This window comes from Micromys minutus (assembly GCF_963924665.1).
Source record: "Micromys minutus genome assembly, chromosome: 2".
Taxonomy (NCBI): Eukaryota; Metazoa; Chordata; class Mammalia; order Rodentia; family Muridae; genus Micromys; species Micromys minutus.
The window spans coordinates 7,391,381-7,408,516 of NC_137971.1; the positions used below are offsets into that span (position 1 = coordinate 7,391,381).

Below are 17,136 nucleotides of genomic sequence, written 5' to 3' on the forward strand. Positions count from 1 at the left end.
ATAAAAGAGGTTATGAGACTGACGGGCTACCTACTGCACTAATGAGGCTCCTCTCTTGCCCTCCTTTCTCTCTTGCTCTCCCCCCTTGTCCCTCCTCTTCTCCTTCCCTTCCCACCTCTCTCTCCACGTGCTCATGCCGACCTCTACCCCTCTACTCCTCTCTTTGCCTCTACTACCCTCTTAACTTCCCCATGACCTGAATAAACTCTATTCTGTACTATTAAAAAAAAAAAAAAAAAAAAAAGGTTAGGGCTGGAGAGATGGCTCAGCAGTTAAGAACACACTGACTGCTCTTCCAGAGGTCCTGAGTTCAATTCTCAGCAACCACATGTTGGCTCACAACCATCTGTAATAAGATCTGATGCCCTCTTCTGGTGTGTCTGAAGACAACTACAGTGTGCTCATATATAATAAATAAATAAATCTTAAAAACAAAGAGGTTAGTTCTATGAGCTGTTACATGTTCTCCATTAAATTCAATATCTAAGCAGTTTGCTTTTTAAATTTCATGTGAACATTCATATATGTATGTCTATGCATGTCTATACATATGAGTTATGTAAATATTTTACATAATCTTTGTTGTTTGAGAGTCTCAGGTAGCCTAAGCTAACTTTGAACTTACCACATACCTGAGGCTGGCCTGTATTTCCTTATCCTCCTAACTCCAAGTGTTGGGATTATAGATATGTGCCACCACACTCAGCTATGCCATATAAAATTTTGACCACACCACTTGAAGGTATCCCTAAATAATTAAGCATTGGCCTTTCCCCAAAGCAACTATAAAATACACCTAATAAAACTAGCAACTTAGCATCATATAATATCAAATCCTAGCTTCATCTAATATTGTCTATGTTCCAATTTCTCTGTGTGTATCTGTGTTGGGGTTGGTGCTAGGACCTCGTGCTCGTCAGCAAGCATACTTCTCCAGTCAGGGAGTACCTCTAAACCACTCCAAACAGCACTGGGAGTCTTCAAATGGCCAAGACGAAGGGAGACATTTCTCATTCAAATTACATTACTTTTTGAGTAAGTTAAGTCAAAAGAACATCGCACATTCTGGATGGGCAGTTCTTTTCTCAGTCATTCAACAGATTATGATTATATTTCCTTTAAAGTGGAAGGCTTCATTATACTTATAGGTGACAAGTTACTTCATGTTGACAGTCGCTCAGTCAAGAGGTCTTACATAAAGGTTGTTTCACAATTAGTGATGCTTAGGTTGATCACAGGATAAGTGTTTGCCACCTTTTCGTTGTAATTGTTTATCCTCTGTGCTTCATACTTGACACCTCGACTCTAAACAACCTCCCTTTCTCTATTTTCTTTCAGCACACTGCTTTTAGCTACCATGGGTGATACCTAAGCACCTCAAATGGTCACTGTTCCCATTCTATCACTCAATCTATACTTATTGGCTATATTTATTTTCTACACAACAAAATAAAACTTCCCTTGACTTTAGGGTCCCGCTATGAAGCCTTAGTCGGCCTGGAATTCACTATGCGGCCTCAGTCTCAGATCTGACTGCCTCTGCCTCACCTTGTATCTACAACGCATGCGCCATCACTCCCAATCCATTCGCTGTAGAAGGTCTCTCTCATCAGGGTTAGCCAGAAAGGCTCGCGAGTTTACGCCCCTGGGAACACCCACAACAGAGTCACCCGCCGCTCCCACCACGAGGCGGAACTGATGTAAGAAGAACCTGCCCTCTGCCCCTGCGCAGCCCTTATACGTCACTTCCTGTCCATTAGACCACACCCACTCCGTCTTCTGAGGCCGCAATCTCCGGCTGCTTAGAGGACGGCGGGCATCACGTGACCCGGGCGCCATTTCGCGAGACTTTGTGCTCTCGCGAGATCTCTCTCGCCTTGTCTTTTCTTCCTGCCTGAGCCCGGCTTTTCTCCCCTCCCCCCCCTCGCCGGCGGAGTTTTCCCTTTTCCGACCGAATCTCGTCGTGGTGGAAAATTTTCCTGCTGTTCCACTTCCTGCTGCAGCTCAGCTCGCTTCCCCGACCCCTGCCCGCCGTCCCGTCCCCAGTCCCACCCAAGGTAACGAGCCTCTGAGGGAGGGTAAGGCCTTGTCGGGCCTCGGGCTGGATGGAGTTGAGGCGGAGGCCCGAAGCCGAGGCGGCCTCAGAGCGGGGCCCGGCCGGGGTAGTGTGAGGAGCCAGCGGCTCCCCCACCCCCAGTGGGTGGTCCTGGCCTGCGTGGCGGCTTCCGGGCCGGGGCGGCGAACGTAGCCGTCCTGGGGAACCCGTCGGGTGGGGGAGACGCCCGCGCCGTTCCGACGACGTCCTCTGTGAGGGTGAGGGGCTCCGCGGTTTCCATGGAAGCTGAGGTTTTGAGTTTCCTGGTCCGAAGTGATGGCTGGGGTTATGGCGGGCTCTGGAGTGCAGGCTGACTGCGAGAAGGGCTAGCTTGCTTAACCCCTGAGCCTGGAAGGGTCTGCCGGGATTCCAGGCTTCCGGTGGTCCGGAATGTTCCGGAGGTGGTCCTCGGAGGACCCGTATGTTTTGTTTGCGTGCGCTGTAAGGGACGCCGCAACTCTCGAGGACGCTGAGCTGTATTTGGCGAAAGGCAGGTTTCTGAGATGACTTTGTGTGTAGAGCTTGTGTTCTGAGGAACTACGTACATGTTATTTGGATAGTAGAGAAAGGAATTTGTGTAGTTAACGGAAAACGTTTTATCTGACTTCGGGAGTATCCGTCTGTGCTAGTTTTTCTGATTCTGACCTTCTTAACTTTTAAGAAGTATGTCGCAGCCTTTATTGTCGAACCCTACACTGCCTTCCTATAATAGTTAAAGGAAAAGCAGCCTTTTAAAAAAACAGCATGCTTTTGGGGAGACCTTTTTTGTGTAGAATTTGAGACATGTTTGCAGTCTTCAGAATTTATTGCCTTGAAGTTTGTGGACTATTTAAATCTGAATAAAGTAAAAATGATAATGAATAGAACTTTGATTTTATAGCAAAAGTGATTGAATTGGGCGGGTCAGACTTTTGTAGTTTCATATTTGACTCTCTTTATGGGCCTTCATTTTCCTCAGATGTCAGAGGATCTAGCAAAACAGTTGGCTAGCTACAAAGCTCAACTCCAGCAAGTAGAAGCTGCTCTGTCGGGAAATGGAGAAAATGAAGATCTGCTGAAACTGAAGAAGGATTTGCAAGTAAGTATAGGTGGACAGTTGTAGTTAATGTTATTTGAAAAGAATATTTGTCTTTTTCAAATTAGGTATTCAAAATCCATAGGCACTCAAAGCATCCCTGAGGAAGGTGCTCCCACTTGTATATATGTGCCTGTGTGTATGTGTGCATGCATATATGTATATATATATGTACACATATACATATATAAAATATACAGGTACTGAAGCTTCTAACATTATTTCTTCCATTTGGTGTATATCAGAATGCCCGAAACACTCATGGTTTTGATATTTTGTGTGTGCTTATAGGATTTCATGAGAAGAAACCTTGTTAGGGAATATGCTTTTATTTTAAAAGACTTGACAAGGAAGCTTAGTTCAGAAGGGCAGCACTATTAAAGGAGGAATATACAGTCAGACTAAGATCCTTTTTTAATGACACAAAGTTAACTGAAAATGAAATGCAGCCTTATTTTTCAAAGCTAATGGGACATACCTTTTATTAAAAATACATCATTAAAATGTGTTAACTGATAGCATTCTATCTGTACGGATGTTATGTAGGTATTTGAACTAGGCTTTGTAGTTACTGAGTACTTGTCAAAGCTGAAGTAGTTTGAAAAAGAGATTAACATTTCATGAAAAGTTCAGGAAAAACAAAACATGAACTGGGGTTTCAGGACAAATTTAAGTATCTGTTGATTTTCAGAACACCAGGTTAAGAAAAATACCATACATAATTTATAAATATTGTATATAAAAATTTTGGTCATAAGAATGTCCTTAAAATCCTGAACCTGATACTTAAGAAGTTTTTAGGGTGTTTTGATGATTTCCTTCTTACTCTATGACTCGATATAGCAGTCATTCTCCTTACCTTCTTAATGACAATTAGGATCATTAAATTCTGAGTGTGTTTGCATGCCTATAATTCCAGCACTCAGGAAGCAGAGGTAGGCAGAGCTCTTTGGAGTTCCAGGCCTTCTAGGGCTATATAGTAAGTCTCTCTTTCAAAAAGGACAGGTCCCCCTTACTTGAATAGGCTTGATACATTTGGGATCCTGAAAGATCTCACCTGTAATTTAAAATGAGTTGGATATTTTCAAACCCAGGTTCTAGATTTACAATAAAGTATGTTATTTTGTTTTTAATTGCAGGATAATTTTACTTTGAATAATACTGTCCTTTAGTATTTAGAAGCCAGGACTATGGAGTGCATGGGCCATTCATTAGAGGTGTTTAGGAAACTATTTCTCCCATTCCCAGATCTTCTGTAAAGTATAAGCAATAACCCAGTGTTGTTTCTTGCCTGCTCATTTGATTTGCTCACCTGTGCTAAGAGTATGCATGAAGGTGAAGTGACAGAAACAAACCAACCTGCCTCATCTACCTCTGCTGACTTAAAAGTAGTCCTTTGTTTTCTTTGAAGAAAAAAAGCACTTGTCTGTACTTTCTGGGCAGTGGGAGGAGAGGTCTCTGTAGAAATGGTAAAGGGTGAGTTGGGAGCTGAGTTTTAAACAATATTGCTACCAAGTGTTTCTAAATGTTTCTAGGGTAAGTTATGTTTGGAGTATGGAGTCAGCTACCTTACATCCTTAAAGATGTCTTGATATCTATAATGGAAAGCACGCCAGGAAGAAACCCGTATGGTAGACACAGTTTTTACATAAAAGGCTCACCTAGGCCTCAGTTAATAAAGATCTGGAGGCTGGAGATACAGCCACTTAGAATACACAAGGCCCTATGGTTCAATTTCCAGCACTGAAAAATAAAGTCAACAAAACAGAAAAAGCAAATCAGACAGTTAGTAGGCAGATCTCTGTGTGTTTGAGGCCAACCTGGGCCACATAGAGTTGCAGACCAGCCAAAGTGGCACTGAAACGTAACTTAAAGAAGTAATGACTTTGAAGTCATTTGTTCACAAAAGTGTCTTCTTTTCTATAGCCAGTTAGAATAGCAGTGTGTGCTAGAGCTTGCTTCTGTGATGGTGAACTTGGTCTGTGGCTGCTATTCATGCCTCAGCCGCTAGGTACAAGTAGCCACTGGATATTAAAATAAGGCTATGGTAACTGAGGAGCTAATCTTAATTTTTTGTTTTAAATAACTATAGTTGATTAAATATTGGTGCAGATTTACAAGCTTAGGTACTACAATACCATAAGTAGTAACAGTATAGAATACTTTATTTGACCAATCTTCATTATTTTTTTCTCTTACTCTATTATGAGAAGTTTGGTTTTGATTACTAGGAATAGTTTGAACTTAAAACTATTGGAAGATGGAAATCATTTTTTTAAATTAAACTACTTTATTTTAAAAAACAGATGAGTGTACAGATTTTAAAAGCATTTTTTTGCATAAAACTATATGTGTATATTTTTGTCAGTACTTAATTTTTTTTAAAGGTTTGATAGTATGCATTGAAATCTTACTAGTTACAATGAGCATAAAGTACATGTAAAACAAAATGTAACATAAAAATAGTCAAAGTTTTCTTGGTGTGTAAAGATAAACATAATGATTTCTAGATACCAAGAATTGGAAATCATTTCTTAAGGTAAAATTACAAAAAGTATTTAAAAATATGTTTCTGATCTAGTTGTTTGCATTGAGACTAGAGAGTGACTTCTGTTTTGGTGTGTGTCTCACCTCCACCCACCTGCTTGCTCTTCTGGGGAACATACACATATGTATATGTATGTATTGTACCACTGTAGTTTAAATTCTTCCTAATTAGATTGATTATTCAGCTTGTAGCTTCTGCATTAAAAGGGGGACATCATCATAAAGACTTCTGATACCCTATGTGTTTTTCCAGTAAGGTTTCTATGTTTCTGTCTTTCAAATAAATTCAGGCAACAAATTACTCTTTTGAAGTCCTAACTACTTTTTTTTTTTTTAAACTTAGAAAAGAAAGTAGATATAGTAAAATCAGGCTAGCAGTTCCCTGGGCAGTCTATAGTAATCACAAAAAGTAATTTATTAGGCTGTATTGCTGAATAAACTGGTTCTAAAGGAGGCAGGGGTCAAGTCACTTGTCTCATATATTACAGTGGCTCTCTGCATCCCCGAAACGCCTTCCTTCAGTAAGCAGAGTGCTTGAGTGCACCCCCTTTGACCTGCTGATATGTAGATCACAACATCTGATGCTTCCTGGAATTGCCGATTACTGTAACTGCTGCCCATCTGTCAATGAAGGAGCAGTTTCAGAACTCAGACTTGGGGGAGGAAAAGTAATTAATGGTATGTACTTTCAAGAACCCCCTCATACATAAATAGTTTTTCTAATACTTTGCTCCATATACACATGTGAAGACAAAAATTGAGAAGATTCTCATAAATTACTGAGGGACAGACATGTAAGATGACAGAGTTACAGGACATCAGGAGAAAATGCTCTGGATTTTGCTGTTAACAAAGAGGGCCATCTTGGCACAGGGCTTTGAAAATGATGCACAGCTTTTCAGGACTCTTTCTTTGAATGTGTTTTGTTATGAATGTGGTGGGGAAATATTCTGTCATTTAAGAAAAGGTTCTAAATCTGAGACTTCTTACCACCGTATACTTAACAATTAAAATATATAATCCCTATTTCGGGATAAAGACTGTGGGCTCCTGAGCCAGGCCTAACAGCTTGGATTCCTGGCTCTGAAGGTAGTTAACAGAAAAAAATTGGTTAAATTACTATATTGTTGGAAACTCTTCTGCTTTATTTACAGAAATGTTTAATTAAAATGTTGAGGGCTCTAGGTTTGACAGTGTTGGGCACTTGCTGGTTTGCATAAGACCCTAGGTCCAGGCTTCAGTGCTGCAGCACTAATGAGATAGATCTATGCATCATCTCCTATGACTTAGACAAGGGGAAAGGTATCTACTTGGCGAAACTTAGAGTTTTGTTTTATTTTGTTTTTAAATAATTAGATTTTCAACTCAAGTCTAACTTGTTTGTTTTGATTCACAAAGCTGACCCTTCAGGTATTCAATTGTTTTTAAAAGGTATAAATAGCAGTTGTTCAAAAGTAGTCAGGAAGATTTAGAATCTTTGGGAGAGGTAATATTTAACTTTTCTTGGCTACTGAACCAAAGCAACCATTACAAAACCTCAGTGTGTGCCTGAGAAACTAAATAAGAGTTTAATTTTGTTATATTTGTTCCCATAGAATATAATGTTTTAAATGCAATATTGTGGGAAACTAGCAGGCAGGTTCTTTGAAAATTAGATAATGGTCAGTGTCCATTAGCATAAGAATATAGCAGATGCATAGTTAAGCACCTGTTTCTATTATTGTCAAGCTCTAAACTATTCCTAATACACCATTGAGTCAAATACACAGAAGCCTGAATTAGGAGAATAATGGCCACACACAGAGGCACTGCTGGCCTGTGCGAGTTACTTTTTTTTTCCCTTTAAAATGAAGCTGTGCTACTATGCCTGATAAGTAGGGTAGGCCATTTTAAATATAACTTGATGCTTCTCACTTAAATGAGATGAAACATTACCAGTTTATTTATGCTATAGAGTATTTTGGCAAAAATGTATATAATGAGACTGTTTCCAGTGTCTGAAGTCTTTGTAGAAGAGGTATATTGGCTACACGGTTGAATATTTAGGCCAAGTAATGCCCTATAAAATTTTAGTTGCATGAAATATACACGGTAGTTGTAAAAGTGACCTTGAATCAAATTCAGTTTTATTTATCATAAGTAGAGAAGTCTATTCAGTTACAAAAGGTATTTAGAAGTTAGATGTGGCTAAACTTGTCTACTTTTATTTCCAATAGTATTTAATGCCTATGTAGGTTTAAATCATTTAGTATATAATGTTCCTAGTCTCTATATGGGCATAGAAACATTAGTCTCAATATCACTAAGAAATGTATATGTAACACCATAACTGCTTTGTGATCTAAGAACTATCATTGAAAACCAAGAGAATGTAGTTGATAGTATTACACTACAAATGTTACAGCTTTTGTTTTCATTTTTAGGAAGTTATAGAATTGACCAAAGACCTTCTGTCAACTCAGCCTTCAGAAGCTCTTGCAAGTTCAGACAGTTTTGCTTCTACTCAGCCCACTCATGCGTGGAAAGTAGGGGACAAGTGCATGGCCGTCTGGAGTGAAGACGGACAGTAAGTGTGAGAAACACCCTCTAGTATAACATGAGTTAATGAGATGCAATGGTAAGATGTTTCTATTCAGTTTGAACTATTCCACCATAATCATCTGTGTAGGTAAGGTGATTTATACAATCTAGTGTAATTCTTGAGTGGTTGCCATTCACACAGCTTAATGTTAGGTTTAGTTTAAGTTGGGGAGAAGCGTGCTTGGCTCCTAAAGGAAAGAAAAATGAATGACTGGTTTCTAAAATAATGTGAATTGTTTTCCCCTCAAAATAAGAAGTAAATGGCTGGTATTCTCATTGCATTCAAGTTTAAACATTGAAATGAATCATTCAGGAAGTAGCTTTTCTCAGAGACTTAACATAGTGAGTAGATGTGTAAGAATTTTTCTGGTAAAATTTAAATTAGGACTTTTGATACAAGGTGCCTAACTTTAAACCTCTCATGTTAATTTTGCCAAAAGGGCAATTTGGTTTTGGAAATTTATTTTAGAAACATAATTGTGTCACTGAAGTATAAGTCTTGTAGGCTGAGTACTAAATCTTTACTCACCTGCTTACAGCCATGATATCTTTACAGGTGTTATGAAGCGGAGATTGAGGAGATAGATGAAGAAAATGGCACCGCTGCAATCACCTTTGCTGTTTATGGCAATGCTGAAGTGACTCCTTTGTTGAACCTCAAGCCTGTAGAAGAAGGAAGGAAAGCAAAAGAGGACAGTGGCAACAAACCCATGTCAAAGTAAGTGACTTTCCCAAGATGGGCAGATTAGACTTCTCATTCTTACCTTGTTCTTTTGAGTACTCGGATTATAAGCAAGGGCCACTCACTACATCTGGCTAAAGTACTAACTGACTTTTAACTTAACTTAGAGCACCCCTACTCATTTGGGTACTTGAAGTAATCTGCAAAGATAATCCATGCAGGTGGCATTGAACAAATTTATAATACTGCATAACATTGTCTTGAACAATTGCAACATCAGATCAGTGTGTTTGCCTAGATGAAACTGAGACTGAACTAATGCATTCAGTAAAGAGGGTGCTAGTATTAAGAGCATCTACTATGTTTTTGTAAGACTAAATGATAGTGAAGGCCATCTTGAGACTTGCTCCTGCTGAATCTATATTCAGAAAAGAACACATAATTGAGGTGTTCTGGGCTAAGAACGTAGCTTAGGTGTGGAGCCTTGCCTAGCAAGTATAAATTCTTTAGTACTACAAAAAGAGGGACCATAGTTACTAGGAAAATTTACTTAGGAAAATGACATCTAAACTAATGATTGAAACAAGAGTTAGCCATTGATTAGACACACATTTTTGCCTGGCCCTTCTCTAATTGATGTGGAACAAACTTAATTCACATCTGCCTCATCTGTGAAGTAAAGTGTATAACAAATCTCAGTGTTTAGTAAATGTCTCCTTTTAAAGAGCATGGAGGAACTTAGGATTTTAGAAGTAACAAAACTTTTCGGTAAGAATTTGGGACCACAGGTGGATAAGAGCGATAACAGAAGACAAAGTTCTGAGTCTGGGGTGTGTGTGTGTGTGTGTGTGTTTCAAGGCTGACTGATAAATGTGTTTCTGATTTTGGAAATTTTTCCAAAATGTAAGTTGGTACATAAATATATTTGAATTTGGAAAAATACCACTTGTTAAAATAGCATTTAAACATCCTGATTAAGAAAATCACATTGTAAAACTTTGTTTAATCTAATTTCTTGTTTCACTCTTGCTTTCTTTGTTTAAAAACCAAAAGAAAAAACCCACACACTCAGGCTACAGGCTGGTTATTCAGTGCAGGGGATCAGGATTTGTTCTCTTAAAAGCCTTCCATCTCATCGGTTGCTGTTTGTAAGCAGGATTATTGGTAGCTTAGGCCCTGGTTGTACTTAGAATCCTCTTTATGAAAATCCAGGTTTTTGCTGTTGGTCTTGAGAGTATTTATTTATTGGTCATGCCGTTCATTCCTCTGGCCTTGGTTGCTGCTTCCTCCAGTATTGATGAAACTGTTTCTCATGCATTAAATCACTTCATACAGTTTCTCCAAGTGCTGTGCACATTTATACTGCTAGCTGTACTTTTAGAAATTGGTAAAAGTTTTGCCAGCCATTAAAGTTGGTTGTTTTTTTTTTTTTTTTAAAGACTGAGTTTATAGCTTATGCTGGCCTTGAACTCTATATAGCAGAAGCATAACTTAAATTCCTGATAAACCTGCCTCCACCTATAGGTGTGTACCATCACATGTATTGAATATTAATATTGTTAAAGTACAACCAGCAAAAGTTGTATCTAAAAAAAAAGCCTGGCAAGGAGGACTTTGAACTTCTGATCCTCCTGTTCCATTTAGGATCATAGACCACACCTAGATTTTGATGAAAAGTTGTGCTCTCGTTAATAAATTAGTATATATAAGTTTTGGTTTTTGCACCATTACAGGGAAGTCATCTTGTAAATCTTAATAGTTAACATCTATGTCTGTGTTTTCCACATAGAAAAGAAATGATTGCCCAGCAGCGTGAATATAAAAAGAAAAAGGCTTTGAAAAAAGCACAAAGGATAAAAGAGCTTGAGCAGGAGCGAGAGGACCAGAAGGTGAAGTGGCAGCAGTTCAACAACAGGGCCTACTCGAAAAACAAGAAGGGCCAGGTTGGTACATCCCTCAGTGCAGCTGCCGTTAAAATACTTCAGAATTTAAAAAGGAGGTGTAGATTTTCTGAAGGACATTATTTAAACAATTTTTGATAATCCTTGTCAGTAGTCATTAGGTACTTTTTGCAATAAAACAGCTTTATATAAGGAATTGTAAGACTGTTTGGTACCTTGCCTTCAGGCCTCTCAGAAAATATACTGAGCTCTTTTTTAAATTATTTATTTATTGTATGTGAGTACACTGTCGCTGTCTTCAGACACACTAGAAGAGGGCATTGGATCTCATTACAGATGGTTGTGAGCCACCATGTGGCTTCTGGGAATCGAACTCAGGACCTCAGGAAGAACAGTTGGTACTCTTAACCACTGAGCCATCTCTCCAGCCCCATCAGCTCTGCTTTTATAACATACTTTTATTCTGGGCATCTTTTTAAAAAAGCTTTTAAGTCCTTGATGTGCTTTGTTGGGTAGAAAATAAATGTAGAATTCATATACTCAACAGATGACATGACACTCACCTATAGTCTTAACTGTTGATTGCTGTTGGAGTACCACCTCACTGGACATGGTTGCTGAAGAGTAATGCTTTTTTTCGTCACTTTGTACCACAGCAGGTCTTACCATAAACTTCCTTACAGCCAGAGTTTTCTTTATGCCAAATAGATAGCTCACACTTTAAATGACAAGTAAGCTTTCTATTAGTAATATGCAGTGGTATTTTGTACAGAATATTTTTATAAGCATTGAAATGTGAATATATGTTGACAATAAAGTTTTGTTAGATTATATGTTAGAGATTTGTTTTTGGAAACTGACCAGAAATGGTTTTGACTTTGTTCCCAGGTAAAGAGGAGTATTTTTGCTTCACCAGAAAGTGTAACGGGCAAAGTTGGAGTCGGAACTTGTGGAATTGCTGACAAGCCCATGACACAGTATCAGGACACATCTAAATACAATGTCAGGCATTTGATGCCTCAGTAATCAGAAAACTGTCGGATTTCATCTCTGCAGGGCTTCACATTTACCTTTTTATCCTTATATTTTTCTAAAGGTAAATTATTTGTTAGATGAGTAAGGAAGATGCGTTGTTGTCATTGTTTGGCTTTGGTAGAATGAAACTTGAAGACATTTGATAACTGCTATCACTTTTCATTACTACTTACCACAGCTTCCTCAGTATGTTGAACAAGGCAACTTTCCTAGGTAAATGCTGCTTAAATCAGCACTTAGATGACTTATGAACTTCAGGTCCATTTAACTGATGTTGTGTAGTTTATAAGTCTTAACTTGGAATTTTCAGATGCTTTGCACTTGACATATTCCAACGTTCATTGGAACATCAAGGCAAAAACGCCAGCCCACTAAGGAGAGCTTCAGTTTTACAACCTGGCCATTGTCCAGACAAGCCCAAGTATAGGTTAATTTATAAACAGCAAAGTTTATTTTGAGGTTTTTTTCCCTTGACTTACTTGTTTCCTGGGCCTGTTAGGTCACCTCTACAATCGACTCACCTTGTATTTTTTGTCATTGAGTTTGAATTTTATATTAAAAAACCAAACAAACCATGTTTAGGATGTGCTCCCCTTCTCTTGTGTTTATTTAGTGTTTTGTATTGTTTTTTTTTTTTTCCTTTGTTGACTTTTCACTTGTGGCAGTGGTACCATTTTTGGGATGTGTAATGTTTATATGGGAAAACAAAAAGCTGATGTATAGCCCTGTATACAGTGTAGATACTATTTTTGTAAAAAAAGAAAACAAAACAAACCCCAAGACTAAATTAATGAACAAGAGTACTGAATGTTTCATGATTAAATTTTTCTGTATTTCTTGTGCATTAATCTGACCATAATTTCCTTGTATATTATGTTCATGTAGCTGAGTTTGTAATTTTTATTAACAAGATCAAGTTGCCAACATTTGTTGGCATAAGTAAAGCACCATAGTTATCTCAAGTTGAGTTTAAGCCAAAACAAGGGCAGGGAAAAAGGGTCTTCCTGTTAATTGGAAGAAGATAATTTTTAGAGTGTGTGTTAATTTCAGTTTTGTATGCTTAACTTTAATAAATAAAGTGTTTTTTAAATCTCCAGTGTGTTAACAAAGGGGTGGAGTTTGTAGCTGCCAGCTTTGATGTAGCAAGCCTTAGACTTGTACACAGAACTGCCGTGGGACAGAATGCGGAGTCTGGTTAATGGTTCATAAACCCTTAGGAATTCCTTCATTGGGTATAAGGAATGGAGTTGTAAAGGATTAATTATTGGGCGTGTATGAGTATTTGTAAGTTACATTATTTTGTCAACTTTGTCTTGGTAAACTGAAATTTTTAGGATAGTAGTAAGGTAAACTCTTCCTTCAGGGTTTCCTTTATAAATATGTAGGGCAAAAAAGAAAGGCACAGGTTATGTAGAAAAAAGGACCACTTGGCTGCTGAGGAAAGCTGTTTGCTTAAGGCTTTTGGGATGGAGGATATTAAAGCCTGAGACCTCCTAAATGAAAGTCCAATTCATCTTGCTGTTATGACAGACAAGTAGCCTGATGACAACAGTGCAAGGAAATCCTTAGATGGAAATATTGTAGCAAGTCACTTGGTGTGGTTGTGTGGCCCCCAAATACAGGCCGATACTGTCCTGATATGTTAGAACAGTACTTAGTACTTATGTTGGCAGTTTTGTTGTGACTGAGATCACTCTGCCTCCTCTGTGTATTTTCCTTAAGGCTATTTCATAGTAAAGGAACAGAAGTGATCTTACATTTGTTCTGAAATAAGTGCAGCAGCTCTGCGCCAGAATTTGGGGTATCCTAGAGTTAAATTGACAATGTTGGTTTCTTCTTAATTGAAACAACTAGAGGAACAGAGACTCTAGAACCAGACGGCTCACTGTCTCCTGACTTACCATTTACGAGCTGTGTGTAACTTCATTTTCTTCAAGAACGAGCTAGCATGTTCTAAGAGGGACAGTATCTGACATATGAGTGATTTGAGGGATTTCTGCCATTTACTCTAGAATGAGTGTCTGATTTCCTTTTCTTAAAGGAAATACTGCTACTGAAATGTCATCAAGTAATCCCTGGGGTCTCATTTTTACACTAGAACATACTTAGTGGGAACTGGTGAAACTTATAATAAAAACTAAGGACTTCCTGTCTGGGTCTTATCCCAGACACACCCAGACCTTGGTAAGTGTTAGAAAAACTGCAGGTGATTCTGGTATGTATGTATCCTTAGCTGAGAATTATGCTGTAGAGTGAAGATAAGATAGCTTTGATTTCTAGGGGAAAAAGTATTTAGTGGTAGTTCTATTAATCTAGAAGGTTAAGCACCAAACCAAAGGCAGCAGATTACTTTTAACTTGGATATTAAATGTACTTGTATGTGTTTGCTCATCTGTGTTCAGTGTGGTGGGATTTCAGTGTTGAGTGCTCAGCTTATTTCTCTTTAGAAATACTCAGTAGATAAAGGACACGACTTTCTTTGACTTGTCAATAAGTTAGATTTTATAATTTACAACCAGACTTTTCAGAGATGATGAATATGTTGTAGATTAGCTAAAAATTTTACTCAAAGTTTGATTTGGCTTTTTGCCTAGCTAGGATAGGAAAAATACTAAAAAGCATGCTTAAACTAACAAGATTTTATATTTGTTGAAAGCTTTTATCAAGGTTCAGCAAGTCAGTAAGTAGTAATTTATAAATCTAGCAGTAAATATAAACATTCTTTATATCTATGGGTTTTTAGTTGCAAATTAAACTGAGATTTTTACTGCAGTGGGGAGGGAAAGCACAACAGGGAATTCAGTAGTTTTAACAAGAAACCCCTCTCCTGTCTTCTTTATTTTTTTTTAAGATTTATTTCTTTATTATATATAAGTACACTGTAGCTGACTTCAGACACAACAGAAGACATCAGATCTCAAGTACAGATGGTTGTGAGCCACCATGTGGTTGCTAGGATTTGAACTCAGGACCTCTGGAAGAGCAGTCAGTGCTCCTAACCATTGAGCCATCTCTCTAGCCCTCTCCTGTCATTTTTAAAGCACACATGCTCACTTATGTGTAGGCAGAAGTGGTTCTGAAACTGACACATGGGACATAGAAATTTGGTGTAGTCAGTGTTCAATAAAGACAAAGTTAATCATCTGAGGTTTTCCAGTTGGCTTCTCAGCTTATGTATTTATGAAAGTGGTTCTTTTGTGGCTCAATTCTGAGAATAGCAGATCTGTAGTGGTTGACATCTTAAAATTAGCTAATACCAAATCTTAGTCATTTAGTTCCCATAATAGACATTAGTAGCTAGCTTCCACTTTATATGCATCTTAACAGTTAATTCTATGAACCCAGTGTAAGTTACTGGAATATTTAGTTTATAAAATGTTGCCTAAATTAGTCTTTTAAGAACAGAGCTAAATGAGCTATGGTTAAATGCATTAGGTGTTTTGAAAGCTGCTTTTCCAGCTTAGGGCCCAAAGTCACCATTATCATTCTGCTGGTTCAGTTCCCCTTTCTTGGCAAAGTTGATGTGTTCTCCTACCTGCCCCTTTCAGGCTGTGTCTGTGAAATTCTTTAAATGCAGTGGATTTCTGACCCAAGAAAAAGAACTCAGATTTGGAGGAAACATTAACTCATCCTGGAAATCTACAGTTGAACCCCAAAATTTGCAGCTAGTCTAGTCTTTTATAGATGTAATTGTTCATTTTTTTTTTGTTGTTGTTGTTTTTTGTTGTTGTTGTCAGAAGTAACAGGAAGGCTGACATGGTAGTGGACACCTTTCATCCCAGCCAGCACTTGGAAAGCAGACCTCTGTTCAAGGACAGCCAGGGCTACACAGAACCTGCAGTGGGGATGGGAGGTTGGAGGAAGGAATACCACATCCCTTTGTCTTGGCCTGGCACTTTTCCTCCAAAAGCAGTTAGGATTGTTTGACCTGACTTACAAGGTGTGATGACACTATTCATTTACAACCTCACAGCTGTTTCTAATATGTCTTAGAAACCTATGGCTTATGCTACATTTTAAAACAATGCCTTTTTTGTACCTGATGAACAGCTAAATATGCCAGTTACTGCCTCAAGCAGTGTCATTTTTAAGCACTCTCCGTGGTAAAGAAAAAACTTCCAAAGTGGAGTTTGTTGGTTGGGATCTTTGTTAAAGCAAGGTGCCATGTAGTCCAGGCTGGACTCAGGCTCACTGTATCGCAGGAAATGACTGTTCTTCCCACACCTCCTCTCAAGAGCAGTGATTTCAGGCCTGCATCATCCTACCCAGTTTACGGGATGCTAAGGATAAAGCCCAGCAATGTATACTTGCTGGGCAAGCATTTTCCCATTCCAGTTGGCAGTGCTTGTAAAAGCAGTGTTTTGCTTATGCATTGTTGGTAAGCTATGGCTGAAAAGGGTAGAACAACCAAGTAAAATGGTCTGGTAGTGAGTATCCTTGTAACTGCACAACTACTCTGGTGTACTGGTGCAAAGAACATTTACGAAGCTTATGTAAAAGTCTTAGCTTCAGCCCCTAGCATCACAAGACAAAAAAGAAAGGCAGTTAGATCTGGTGCATAGGCCAAGAAGACAGTTTTATTGTTGAACATATCTCTAAATATTAACTAGGCAGTGGCCATTATCACTGGGCTAGGTTTTAAAAAACAATAGGTAATCACCAAAACATAGTAACTTATCTCCAGTAGCCTTTCCTTTAAAAAGTTAAGCAAGCCAGATATAGTCATCTATTTGGAGGTTGAGGTGGATCATTTGAGCTAAATACAAGTTCAAGTTTTATGTGTATGAGCCAGTATTTGAGAAATGGAATTTCGAAATAAGATTTGAAATTAAGAGATGAAGAAAATAAGTAGTGATGGAGTTTGTTTAAAAAAAAGGGGGGGGGGATAGTCAGGGCTTGAAAGATGGTTCATTTTCCCCTTGCAACCATTGAGACCCAAGTTCAACTTTAAACTCCATGTTTACAAAGCCAGTGAGTCGGACATGGTGGTATATCTTTAATCTGCCTCGGGGAGGCTGAGGCAGGTGGAGGAATTGTGGGCCAGCCTGGTAGATAGCAAATTCCAGAACAGCCAATGAGGCCCTACCTCAAATGGATATTAATAAAAATAAACTAAGAAGCCAGTAGGTTGGAGAAGATGGTTCAGCTGTTAGGAACATTGGATGTTCTTCTAGAGGATGAGTTCAAGTCCCAGCATCCTCATGGTGGTTCAAAATGGCCT

At 38.5% G+C, this 17,136-nt stretch overlaps 1 protein-coding gene across 2 annotated transcripts; it reads left to right on the plus strand.

The window, feature by feature from the left end:
- The first annotated feature begins 1,900 nt into the window (after nt 1-1,900).
- Nucleotides 1,901-12,492, plus strand: SMNDC1 (survival motor neuron domain containing 1). 2 transcript variants are annotated; one of them, XM_080911413.1, is made up of 6 exons: nt 1,901-2,057; nt 3,054-3,173; nt 8,141-8,283; nt 8,854-9,015; nt 10,769-10,922; nt 11,769-12,492. In XM_080911413.1, the coding sequence occupies exons 2-6, from the start codon at nt 3,054-3,056 to the stop codon at nt 11,904-11,906; spliced, it is 717 nt and encodes a 238-aa protein (XP_080767539.1). In that variant the 5' UTR covers nt 1,901-2,057; the 3' UTR covers nt 11,907-12,492. The 2 variants fall into 2 exon arrangements, with proteins under 2 accessions (XP_080767539.1, XP_080767540.1); XM_080911414.1 differs by lacking the exon at nt 1,901-2,057 and adding an exon at nt 2,245-2,313.
- Nucleotides 12,493-17,136: the final 4,644 nt, after the last annotated feature.